A 13,331-nucleotide genomic window follows, 5' to 3' on the forward strand; every position below is an offset into this window, starting at 1 on the left:
TTATTAGTCTTATTATTATTATTAGAACTAAAACGTTTTTTATGAAACATGTCTATTCTGTGTTGTGTCTGCGTCGATTAAGACTTATCAGGGTGAACTGATGTGTTCTGGATTAACTCCACTCCACCTCAGAGAGGAATCTAATGGAGAATCAATACCTGATCAATAGGGTACACAGGCAAACAAGAGGCCTGGGCTTGTGCTTGAAGACATTGGTCTTTTTGAAGGGTGTTATCCAGAGAATAATATAAACTACAATTAGCCTAAAGAGCTGCCTTGACAAAACCTTGTATCTCCACAAAGACCAGCCTGGTTTTCACATTGATGGTTGTGTATTTTTTAAATGGATTCTGCTCCAGGGTTATGAAACACTCTTCATCCATACAATCCACACACACACACACACACACACACACACACACACACACACACACACACACACACACACACACACACACACACACACACACACACACACACACACACACACACACCTACACACACACACACACACACACACACACACACCTACACCTACACACACACAATTTTTTAATTTCTTTTTATTTGATTGAATTGTAATGTATTCGTTTGTTCGACAGGGACAGTGCACATTAATTAACATTTCTGTAAATGTGTGTAAATGGCCACAAGGGCTAGTTTCCATCGGTTGTACCAGATGTTACTCAAAAATAGATTATGGTTATTATTATTGTTGAACTTAAACGAAAGGTAATAGTTTAAAATACAGATTACCATTAATACCTAAAGCCATTTATGCCCCAATCAGAGCAATATTAAAACACAGAGACCAGAAGCAGTCAACACACAGAGCAATATTAAAACACAGAGACCAGAAGCAGTCAACACACAGAGCAATATTAAAACACAGAGACCAGAAGCAGTCAACACACAGAGCAATATTAAAACACAGAGACCAGAAGCAGTCAACACACAGAGCAATATTAAAACACAGAGACCAGAAGCAGTCAACACACAGAGCAATATTAAAACACAGAGACCAGAAGCAGTCAACACACAGAGCAATATTAAAACACAGACATGGAGACCAGAAGCAGTCAACACACAGAGCAATATTAAAACACAGACATGGAGACCAGAAGCAGTCAACACACAGAGCAATATTAAAACACAGACATGGAGACCAGAAGCAGTCAACACACAGAGCAATATTAAAACACAGACATGGAGACCAGAAGCAGTCAACACACAGAGCAATATTAAAACACAGAGACATAGGGTGGGATCCACAAAGGGTTTGCGCAGCTTTTTCCGATGGAAAGACGGTGCATATCGCTCTGAAACTCTGTTTGGTATCCACAGAGGACGGGCAACGGGGTGAAATGAGGTGGCGCATGCGTTCCGTCAGCATTGCATCCGGTGCAATTGGCGCGTATTTAAATGAGGTAATATGGGCGTAACATGTCCCCTTTCTATGCAAATGAGCCTCGTCGGAATTTGCTTGGTATCCACAGCGGCCCGCGCCAATTGCACCGACCAGTTAACGCGACCATCTTCACAGACGGTGGTAAGTAAACGCAGATCCCTAAGCGCTATAAAGGGGCATCATGCCAGCGTCACTGCCAGCGTCACTGCCAGCGTCACAGGTGATCATGGCAGCAGTAATTGTTGCCAGACGCAGGCATCGTAATGCCAGGTCGTGCCCGTGAAAGAATATTTCGAAGGAGAATATCACCCTTTTTATTTAATTGAGACCGAAATCATCCGGAGACACAGGTTGCCAGCTCAATCAATCCTTGATCTACTGGATGAAATAAAGGATGACATTTCGTCCTGTACAGCCAGAATCTATGGACGGATTTTGTTGATTGAGGTTTCGTTGGAACACTAGAAAATAGATCTTATAAACAGTATATGATTTGTTTGAGAAATATAAAGCCACAGGCCGAGATAGCCTTCGCAACGTGGCGTGATTTGCTCCAAATCCGGCTGTGAAAAATATGGCTATATAAGTGACTGACTATGCCACCTTACATTTCGTCCTGTACAGTCAGAATCTATGGACGGATTTTGTTGATTGAGGTTTCGTTGGAACACTAGAAAATAGATCTTATAAACAAGAAAAGAATATCCCAATTATCTGATTGCCATTCCAAGTATTGATGTCCATCGTTTCGCTAACATAATCCAACACAGAATCCACCACGGGAGTAATTGTTTCTTCTCAATCCGAGCGTTATAACCGCTACACTTGTCCGACAAATAAAGGCCGCCCGGACCTATATAATCGACGCATAGCCCAAGACACAACGTTTTAAATGGTGCTCGATACCGCCGCCTGGTAGGATGCGGCCGGTACTGCACCTTCGGATTCCCAGTATGCATTTTTCAGGCAACACACAGCTCCCTGAGATTGAATGACTTGACTTACTTGACTTAAACCCTTTTGCTCTTTGGGGAGCATAGGTCATTCATGAAATCTCTCCAGCTGGTTCGGTGTTGGGCGATTTTCTCTGCTTCCTTCCATGATGTTCTTTCTTCCTTGAGATCCGCCTCGACAGACCTTCTCCAGCTGTTTCTGGGTCTTCCTGGCTTTCTCTTCCCCTGTGGGTTCCAGGTTAAGGCCTGCCTGGTTGTGTTGGAGGATGGTTTTCTCAGGGTGTGTCCAATCCAGCCCCATTTCCTGCGTTTGATTAGGGTTTCAAATGGTTCTTGTTGAGTGGTTTGCCAGAGCTGTTTGTTTGTGATGGTGTTTGGCCAGTAGATTCCCAGGATGTGTCGTAAGCATCTGTTTATGAAGGTTTGCAGTTTGTTTGAGGTTGCTTTTGTGGTTCTCCATGTTTCTGCTCCGTATAATAGAACTGATTTGACATTGGTGTTGAAGATGCAGAGTTTGGTCTTTGTGGAGATGTGGTTTGAATTCCATGTTTGCTTCAGTATTAAAAAATACTGTTCTTGCCTTTCCTATTCTTGCTTTGATGTCTTTGTCGCTGCCTCCGTCCTTCCCCACGATGCTTCCCAGGTATGTGAAGGTGTCCACCTCGTCCAGTGCCTCTCCGTCCAGTTGTACGGCCTCTTCTAAATTGTTGTTCATCTTCATCTCCTTTGTTTTTGCTTTATTGATGTGTAGTCCTGTGGTAGCTGCAATTGTGGCAAGGTTTGTGAGTTTGGTCTGCATTTGTGTTTGTGTGTGTGAGAGGAGGACTATGTCGTCGGCAAAGTCCAAATCCTCTAATTGAGACCACATTGTCCACTGAATGCCCAGATTTTGTTCGGCTGTGGTTTGTTTCATGATCCAGTCGACTGCCAGAAGAAAAAGGAAAGGGGACAGTATGCAGTATTTTGAATAGGGTATTAAAATAAAAATAAAAATAAAAATGACCCAGAAACGAGAATCTTCGTTTATGGCACTGAGCGGTTGGGGCCCAGAAACGAGAATTCTCGTGAACGGCACTGAATGTGTTAATAAAGAGATTGAATACAATTAAATGGGATATAAACTAAATTAAATATAGCACAATAGAATATAGTACAATTATGTGACAATTGGAATAGGACATTACAAACATATGCAATGACGAAATATAGTGACAAAAACACAGGACGATGTGTCATGAAAATACAAATTAAGCAAGCTCTATACATTACGAAGTAAACTAAATACAATACGAAATGAACGGAATACTAATGGTGAAAAATATGTTATGTGCATAACGTATTTTTCACCATTAGTATTCCGTTCATTTCGTATTGTATTTGGTTAACTTCGTAATGTATAGAGCTTGCTTAATTTGTATTTTGTGTCTATAGTCCAACGCACATGGCGGGCGATTTTTGCCAGGCGACCGACTTTTTAAGCGAGGCAACCGACAGAATTTTATCGCTCTCTCCTTCTCTCACACACACACACACACACTTACAGACGTCGCTCGCCTGCCGTGTGCATTGGACTTATGCCTCATTTCGGGCTTATTTTTCCACTTCCTGATATCTGCCAACAGTGCTGTCAGGAGTGCAGGCTGCTCCGCGAGCCACACATAATGGGCGTCTATGCGCTGGTATCTCATCCGCACAATGTCCTTAGTGGATAGCTCACAAAGACGGAGCAGAATCCGCGTGCAAACCCAGCGCAGTTAAGGGTGCAATTCCCACCGTGCAATCCATTCTTAGTGGATCCCGCCCGTATAGACCAGAAGCAGTCAACACACAGAGCAATATTAAAACACAGACATGGAGACCAGAAGCAGTCAACACACAGAGCGATATTAAAACACAGACCAGAAGTGGGGGCGGCTAGGTGGTGTAGTGGGCAAGGCACTCGCCACCAGTGTGGAGACGCTAGGATTCGCGTGTTCGAATCCAGCTCTCCACATTGTTTTCAGTTTAGCTGGTCGTCCGCAGTAATACACATTGGCCGTATTACGGGGAGGGAAACTGAAGGGTGGGGATCGGGCGTTGTGAACAAGCGACTCCTACAAGTCGGTTGGTGCGCCTGCGCAGTAGAATCAGGAAGTGTCGGGGGCAGCGTGAGCCTCCCACGCGTTACTCCTCGACACTGAGAGATCGAGCTGCACAGGTGAAAAGATGCGACTGCTGTTACCTCAAGTACCGGAGGGGACTTGTGCTATGTATGACTTAGTCCACATTGCAGCCGGCTTGTGGGAGGCAAGAAACAGCGTTCGTGACAGGGGAGGGTTGAATTGGATGATACGAAATTGGGATGGGAGAAAAATATAGAAAAATGGGAGAAAAAGTGGATCAAAAAAAAAAAACACAGACCAGAAGCAGTCAACACACAGAGCAATATTAAAACACAGACCAGAAGCAGTCAACACACAGAGCAATATTAAAACACAGAGACAGAGAGACCAGAAGCAGTCAACACACAGAGCAATATTAAAACACAGACCAGAAGCAGTCAACACACAGAGCAATATTAAAACACAGACCAGAAGCAGTCAACACACAGAGCAATATTAAAACACAGAGACAGAGAGACCAGAAGCAGTCAACACACAGAGCAATATTAAAACACAGACCAGAAGCAGTCAACACACAGAGCAATATTAAAACACAGAGACAGAGAGACCAGAAGCAGTCAACACACAGAGCAATATTAAAACACAGAGACAGAGAGACCAGAAGCAGTCAATACACAGAGCAATATTAAAACACAGACCAGAAGCAGTCAACACACAGAGCAATATTAAAACACAGAGACCAGAAGCAGTCAACACACAGAGCAATATTAAAACACAGAGACAGAGAGACCAGAAGCAGTCAACACACAGAGCAATATTAAAACACAGAGACCAGAAGCAGTCAACACACCGCATCCACATGGAAGGACAATAGTTTATGTTTGCATTATAATTCCTCCCCCCCTCCCAGGAGAATTGAGTGAGGACATGGAACCCTCCACCGAGACCACTGGTCCTTTGGACCAAACCAAAGACACATGCAACTGGGGGGTGGAGAAGATTTCTAAAGAAACGGGTAAGACCACTTCTACATCCGAAAAACAACTGAAGATTTCATTCTTAACCAAATACACACCACTGCATGTTACGAACTTTCTAAACGTACAGCTCTTACTTCACTGACTGCCTTCAAGAAAATACTCAACATGCTCTTAGTAGATCCCCCCTGCTCTTGCTGATACCCCAGTTTCACACTTGCATACACCGTCACACACAACATACAAGCACTCATTCATACTCGCACCTAGACACACGCATCTGTTTGCATGCACATGCACGCACACACACACGCACGCACACACACACACACACACACACACACACACACACACACACGCGCGCACACACACACACACGCACACACACACACACGCACGCACACACACACACACACACACACACACACTCGCGCACACACACACACACACACACACACACACACACACACACTCACATACTTTCACCCCCCCCCCTAATCCTCCCCTGTTTATTTCTTTTGTACATAGGCTGTGCATGTGTTTGTTTGTTATTTGCTTATGTGTATGATTCTTAACAGTTTTTATTTTGTTATTGGTGTGTATGTGTATGTATGTGTAATGTATATATATATATGTATATATGTGTATATATATGTATATTTGTACTCCTGTTGGGGCCTCTTGGACCAGATCGACATTGTAAATAAGAAACCTGTTATTAATGTTTTATCTGGCTAAATAAAGGTTAAATAATTTATATTTTTTTTAAATTTATTTTAAAAAGAGTCACTTATCCTTCTGGGTATTTTGTGTTTTTATAACTTTTCATTGAAGATGGAATAACTGCAGAGGAGATAAGGGACCTGTGTCCTCCAGCCAAGCGTCCGTCCTCTGAGCAGACGGACGTCCCCCTCTCGCCCAAACGTCCCCGAACACACCAGCACACCAAGAACCAGCAGGTGGGCAGCTTTCAAATCGTTCATTTATTCTATGTATAATACTAATAATAATAATAATAATAATAATAATAATAATAATAATAATAATAATAATAATAATAATAATAATAATAATAATAATAATAATAATAATAATAATAATAATACAAGACGTACTGGACATGAACTACAATGATCCAATCAGAAATGTTGCAGTGTGTTGTTTTTCACACACACACACACACACACACACACACACACACACACACACACACACACACACACACACATACACAAAGATGTACACACACATGTCTTCCTTCATAATGACAGCGTGTCTCTCGTCTCGTCAGACCGTCCAGTGTCCTTTGTGCCAAGTCCTCCTCGCAGACTCTCACCTGAGAGAACACCTGACTCACCTGCACAGCGTCGCCCAGGACTGTGTGGACCGGCTCATGAGTACAGTATGTGCTGCTTACTTACTGTACTTACTGTGTGTGTGTGTGTGTGTGTGTGTGTGTGTGTGTGTGTGTGTGTGTGTGTGTGTGTGTGTGTGTGTGTGTGTGTGTGTGTGTGTGTGTGTGTGTGTGTGTGTGTGTGTGTGTGTTTACGCATTCATTGTATTGTGAGGAAAATGAGAAGCTGAAGAGAGATGGGGATCGGGGGGGGGGGTGGGGTTTGGTTGTGAAATGTAGGGAGACAATTCCATTAAGAAGCACTAGAGAGAAAGCCAGTGCTTTTTTTAATGCATGTATAAGTAGCTCCCTGCTATCATCTTTGATGCAGTCGTGCATGCTGTGTATCTGTGTGTGTGTGTGTGTGTGTGTGTGTGTGTGTGTGTGTGTGTGTGTGTGTGTGTGTGTGTGTGTGTGTGTGTGTGTGTGTGTGTGTGTGTGTGTGTGTGTGTGTGTGTGTGTGTGTGTGTGTGTGTGTGTGTGTGTGTGTGTGTGTGTGTGTGTGTGTGTGTGTGTGTGTGTACGTGCGTCTCCTGGAGTGGAAGAGAGAGAGAGATGAGAGAGAGATGAGAGAGAGAGAGGGAGAGAGAGAGAGATGGAGAGTGAGAGAGACAGATGGAGATAGAGAGAGATAGAGGGAGAGAGAGAGAGAGAAAGACATGGAGAGAGAGAGATGAGAGAGAGAGAGATGAGAGAGAGATGAGAGAGAGAGAAAGACATGGAGAGAGAGAGATGAGAGAGAGAGAGAGAGAGAGAGAGAGAGAGAGAGAGAGAGAGAGGGGTTTGACTGAGTGAGTGAGGGAGAAGCCAGTGCTTCTATAATGCATGTTTAAGTAGCCCTCTATTACCAGAAGTGCAGTCAAGCTAAAAGGGGCCCCATGCTTTTTACTGTGTCTCTCCAGCCAACAAAGACTGGTCATCTATCCACATCACCTCCTCCATCTCCTCCGTATGCTAAGTGGCCTTTGTCTCACTCTCTCTCTCTCTGCCTACACTTCACCGCCGTCTCCTTTTCACCCTCTCTCTCCCTCTGTCTCCTCCCCCTCCCCTCCCTTTCTCCCCCTCCCTCTCCTCCTATCCTCTGCCTCTGCTGCCACCTCCCACCCTGCCTCTCTCTGCCTCTCTCTCTGCCTCTCTTTCTCTCTCTCTCTGCCTCTTTCTCTCTCTGCCTCTCTCTCTGCCTCTCTTTCTCTCTCTGCCTCTTTCTCTCTCTGCCTCTCTCTCTGCCTCTATTTCTCTCTCTCTGCCTCTTTTTCTCTCTCTCTCTACCTCTCTCTCTGTCTTTCCTGTTTAAACTCCTCTCTTCTCTCTCTCTCTCTCTCTCTCTCTCTCTCTCTCTCTCTCTCTCTCTCTCTCTCTCTCTCTCTCTCTCTCTCTCTCTCTCTCTCTCTTTCTCCTCTCTCTTTCTCTCTCTCTCCCTTCATCTCTCTCTGCCTCTCTCTCTGCCTCTCTCCCTCTTTCTAGTTTGAACCTCTTCCCCCAATCTCTCTCTTTCCTGTTTGAACTCCTCCTTTTCTCTCTCTCTCGCTCACTCTTCCTCTCCCTTTCAATTTCTTGATGTACCCCACCCTTCCTATCTCTCTCTCTCTCTCTCTCTCTCTCTCTCCGCTCTCTCTCTCGCTGGGGCACTTTCTCTTTTTTGTTCATAACCCCTTACTTCCTCCCTCCCTCCCCCCACGTTGTCCTCCTCCCTCTTTTTCATATCTTACACCCTTCCCCTCACCCCACCCCCCTTTCTCCATCTCGCCTCCCTACCTCCCCCCATCCCTCTCTCCCTCTTGCCTCCCTCCCTCCCTCTTGCCTCCCTCTTGCCCCCCCCCTCCCTCCCTCCCTCCCTCCCTCCCGCCCTCCCTCCCTCCCTCCCTCCCTCTTTCCTCCCTCCCTCCCTCTCTCACACTCTCTGATAGTAATTGAGGTTCATTAATTCAGACTGAGGTGATGATGGCCATTATGTACCTTGCTTTCCAATTACGCTCTCTAGATTAAGCCTGACCTTCAGTTTTCTCTGCAATGTCTGCATGTGTGTGCGCGCGCGTGTGTGTGTGTTTGAACATGTGTGTGCATATGTGTGTGTTTGTGTATGCACGTCTGCGTGCACGCCTGTGTGTACGTGTGTCTTCTCTGTCTCTTATGAAGCTGTTATGTAGAGAAGACCCCTCGTCGCTGCCTGTCTGTCCCCTCTCTCCATAGGCCAGCTAGCTGCTCGCACAGATTTAGTATTTGCTCTCAGCGCTCGGAGCTGTGGAGGAGAGGGGGGGGGGGTTTCTATATGAAGAAGGATTTTAAATAAATTCATTATTCAGCTCAGTAAAGTTTTATTAAACCCGCGGGCCGTGTTAGAGGGTGGATCTGAAGGACAGACACAGTTCCTCTTTATACAATCCCTCTTCCAGTATATAGGTGCTTCCAGGCTGTACATCAGGTTTAAAGATATTACAACACACTTTTATATTCAGGGACAGTTAAATGTTTTATGATATTGGAATAGGGAGCAGGCTCTCAGACAAACCCTGTTATATTTTTTATAAATCCTTTTTTTCCCCATTACAATGTTAACGCGTTTTTATTCCTAATATTGAAACGAGATAATACAGTAACATAATATTGACACGGTGTGGAAACGTTCAATGGTTTTTCAATAGTCTTCAGCAGTATTAAGCAGTCTTCAATAGTCTTCAGCAGTATTAAAGGGGAACTATCTTATAAATGGCCTTTTTCAGTGTTTAGCATTGTTTCCTAGCTATGTGGACTTATATTAATATGATCTATGTCTCTAATTCTCATATTGGCGCATTCTTCCAATTCTCCTCTCACAATATTCACCCTCACTGAACTGAGTCATCTGAAAATGTGCTGATTTGTGATGTCAGAGAGACTCAGCTGCATGATAATGTGGCCCCATGTGGCATCAGGCCACACAGTGGTTGGAGCCCAGGCTCAAAACGGCTTAAGATCTTGAGGTAGAAAAATGCTGTTTTTGAGTACTTGATTAGAAATACAAAACAATGAATTAAAAAATTACATAGGTGTTCCATAAACTCACAGGAATTGTGTAAAAGTGCCCAAATAGTGAAAGAAATAGTAAAATAGTTCCCCTTTAAGCCGTCTTCAATAGTAAGCCGTATTCAATAGTCTTCAGCAGTATTAAGCAGTCTTCAATAGTCTTCAGACGTATTCAGCAGTCTTCAGCAGTATTAAAGGAACACACCAACGTTTTGGGAAATTAGCTTATTTGCCAGCTACCCTTGAGATACATACCCTTTCCTTCTCTGTGCATGCATTAGGCTTAGGGAACAGCCGCGCCGTTAGCCTAGCTTAGCGTCATTCACTGGAAGTAGGTGTGCCAGTGTAGCCTAGTTCCCAGCAGTCACGAAATACACTCCAAATACAACTCCAAAGCTTTCCTGTAAACATGTTGTGACCTGTGTATTTACCACGTGGAGAAATATATATATTCGTTTTATAAGCAGATATATACTCTGACATTTTTTTTGCCTAACCACTGCTGCCTGGGCGCAGTGATTTCATCACCTCAAAAGCCCTGTTGTTTTTTGAAAAACTGGGCTTTTGAGGTGATGAAATCACTGAGCCCAGGCGGCAGTGGTTCGGCAATAATCTTCAATGGTCTTCATCATTATATTTAATAAAAGCAATATTAAATTCTCGGTTGTTTGTTTTCAAGGTGACACCGCCTGTGGAGCAGCCAGAGCCTAAACAAGAGACTGAGCAGCAGCCGGCTGAGACAGACAGATCCACAGACGATGACCGTAAAGACCACAGACGCAGGATAACGGATGACTCCCACGCACCAGAGTGTCCCACAGCCCACACGCAGAAAGACAACGGTTAGTGTTACCGGGGGGCGAATTCACAAAGGGATTGCGCGGCTTTTTCTGACGCTATGCCTGCGCAAATAGCTCTGAAACACAGTTTGCTTTTTTTTGATCAAATTTTTTTATTGACATTCTCACGAAACAAGACAACACATTAACCACAATCACAATACATAGAACTTCACAAGAAAATAACAAAAAATAACAAAACAATAATAATAATACAGACTAACAATTATACAGACAAGAGAAAAGAAACCAGAGTTCAACCTACTAAATTAATTCCACGGGGTACTATCTAATAAATGGTCTTTCCCAGTGTTCAGCCCCGATTCCCGGCCGTGTGACCCCATATTAATAAAACGTACATCTCCAACCCACCACAAGGACCATTTTTTGGGGGAACACGACCTGAAAACAGAGCAATGAACCTTCATGAAAAAACAAAAACCTGTAGAGGTGTTCCATAGACTCACAGAGACCGTGTAAAAGTGGCCAAACAGTGAAGAAATAGTTAAATAGCTGCCCCCCCATAATATCCCCAGCTAAACTCAAGATGACAAGACAAGGGACAAGACAGACAAAAACATTTCCTCCTCCCCCTCCCAAGAGACCGCCGGACTCACCCGAACACGCACCCCAACCCCGCTCAGCCGCACACTGCGGTCTTTACCTTCTCAGCTGCTGCGAACCACAGGTCAATTCCAGCCTGCCCCACCCCAATCACCCGGGCTGTGGATATCTCAAGATAAATCACATCCAATAGAGTTAGGGACCAGTTAATCATTGTAAGCTTCTCAGGCTCCTTCCATCTCATTGCTATTAGCTTCTTCGCTGCTGTGACGCCCGCTAGGACAACCCTTTTCAGTTGTACGGACGCGGGTAGTGTCGTTATATCGTTCAGGAGTAGCGTAACAGCTGTGAATGGGATAGTTAAGCCACACAGATCTGAAAGTTTGTCCGTTATTGACCTCCAGAAGCGGGCCACTGGTGAAACACAGTTTGCTATTCACAAAGCAAGCGCAAAGGGTGAGATACGGTGGTAATTGCGTCGGCATCAGCATTGCGTCTTGGTGCGACGGTGGTATTTGCAGGTATTTAAAATGAGGTAATATGGGGGGAACATGTGCCCCTTTCTATGCAAATGAGCCTAATCCAAGAACACTCCCAAATCACAAAGTTCTGCGCTAATTGCCTCGCGCAGTTAAAGCAATGCTATTTACGTCTTGAGAGATTTGGTGGTAACTAAGAGCATTTATAAAGGGGTGTCATTGCCAATGTCTCAGGTGATCATGGCAGTAGTAATTGTTGCCAGGCGAAGGCATCATAATAATGCCAAGCGTGCTCGTGAAAGAATATTTCTAATGATAATATCACTTTGTGATTTAGGCAAGACCGAAATCCTCCGGAGACACAGGTTGCCAGCTCAAGCAATTCTTGATCTACTCGATGAAATCAAGGATGATATTGAGCCAGCCACCCAGAGATCCCATGCAATCTTATGTATTATTTAAATATTGTTATTTAACGTTGTCGGCTTTCCCAATGTTGTCTTGATTGATTGATTTTGTAACGAGATTTAGATTTTGCATTATGCTGCCATTTTTATTTGTGTTATGCATTGCTCTTGCTGCTTGTTTTATTATGTCTTCATTATATAAAGCACTTTGAACTGCAATCCTTGTATGAAAGGTGCTATATAAATAAAGTTTATTATTATTGACCGGACTCACGTTCCAATTGTACCACCAAGCGATAACGAACATGTTTTTAGAAATAGGACGCAAACGTATTCAATCAACACAGGTAGTGTGCAATGCCAGTAATATAATAAGGAATGTGGTTTCCACATTCCCTGGGTCCACTTGACATGCGTAATCCTGCCAACGTTGGAGAGGCAGCATACAATTGGGCTCAGAACACGCACATTTGCTCGAGCGCACATTTGACATCTTAAAAAGCTGGCTCAGATGCCTGGATCATAGTGGTGGGGCAATGCTATACATTCCCCCCAAAGCACATCACTCCTTTGGGTGCTGGGTTAGGTACAGTAATGATGACAATAAAGAAAATAGAACCCGCACACTCATATTCTCCAGAATCGACTTTTAATTTATAACGTTTCGTCAGGTCCATGAGGAGTAGATGCTGGAAACACGGCCAATGAAAAGTTTATTCTCGAGTATATGATAATGCAGGTTCTATTATCTTAACTAAACATTAAATACAACTTTCTCACTCCAAAAATATTCCTAAATGAGACAATATTTTCACTGGCACAGTGCCTAACTTTGGTCTAAAGATTCAGCACCATGGACAGGTCGGGGATGACAAACAAATGCAATGACGAAAGATAGTGACAAAAACAAAGGACGCAATGGGTCATGAAAATACTAATTAAGCAAGCTCTATACATTATGAAATAAACTAAATACAATACGAAATAAGCTAAATATAAATGGTGAAAAATACTGTTATGTCTATGCCTCATTTCGGGTTTATTTTTCCCCTTCCTGATATCTGCCAGAAGAAAATTGCACACCTATGAGCATGTTTGCGCTAGTATATCATCCGCGCAATATCCTTAGTGAATGGCTCGCAAAGACGGAGCAAATAGCGGGTGCTAATCGCGTGCAGTTAAGGGTGCTATTAGCGCCGCACAATC

At 43.8% G+C, this 13,331-nt stretch overlaps 1 protein-coding gene across 1 annotated transcript in view; it reads left to right on the plus strand.

Moving 5' to 3' along the window:
• Positions 1–13,331, plus strand: part of LOC311244837 (zinc finger homeobox protein 3-like) — a gene marked incomplete at its 5' end in the record, with an annotated part of 47,846 nt that overhangs the window by 23,465 nt on the left and 11,050 nt on the right. Inside the window, 4 exons of the mRNA XM_084334520.1 lie at positions 5,374–5,478; positions 6,275–6,399; positions 6,732–6,842; positions 10,516–10,678. Coding sequence (XP_084190646.1) covers positions 5,374–5,478; positions 6,275–6,399; positions 6,732–6,842; positions 10,516–10,678 — 504 coding nt within the window. The remainder of the gene's footprint in view (positions 1–5,373; positions 5,479–6,274; positions 6,400–6,731; positions 6,843–10,515; positions 10,679–13,331) is intronic.

Source organism: Notolepis coatsorum (genome assembly GCF_963971535.1).
Source record: "Notolepis coatsorum genome assembly, chromosome: 18".
NCBI classification, from domain to species: Eukaryota; Metazoa; Chordata; class Actinopteri; order Aulopiformes; family Paralepididae; genus Notolepis; species Notolepis coatsorum.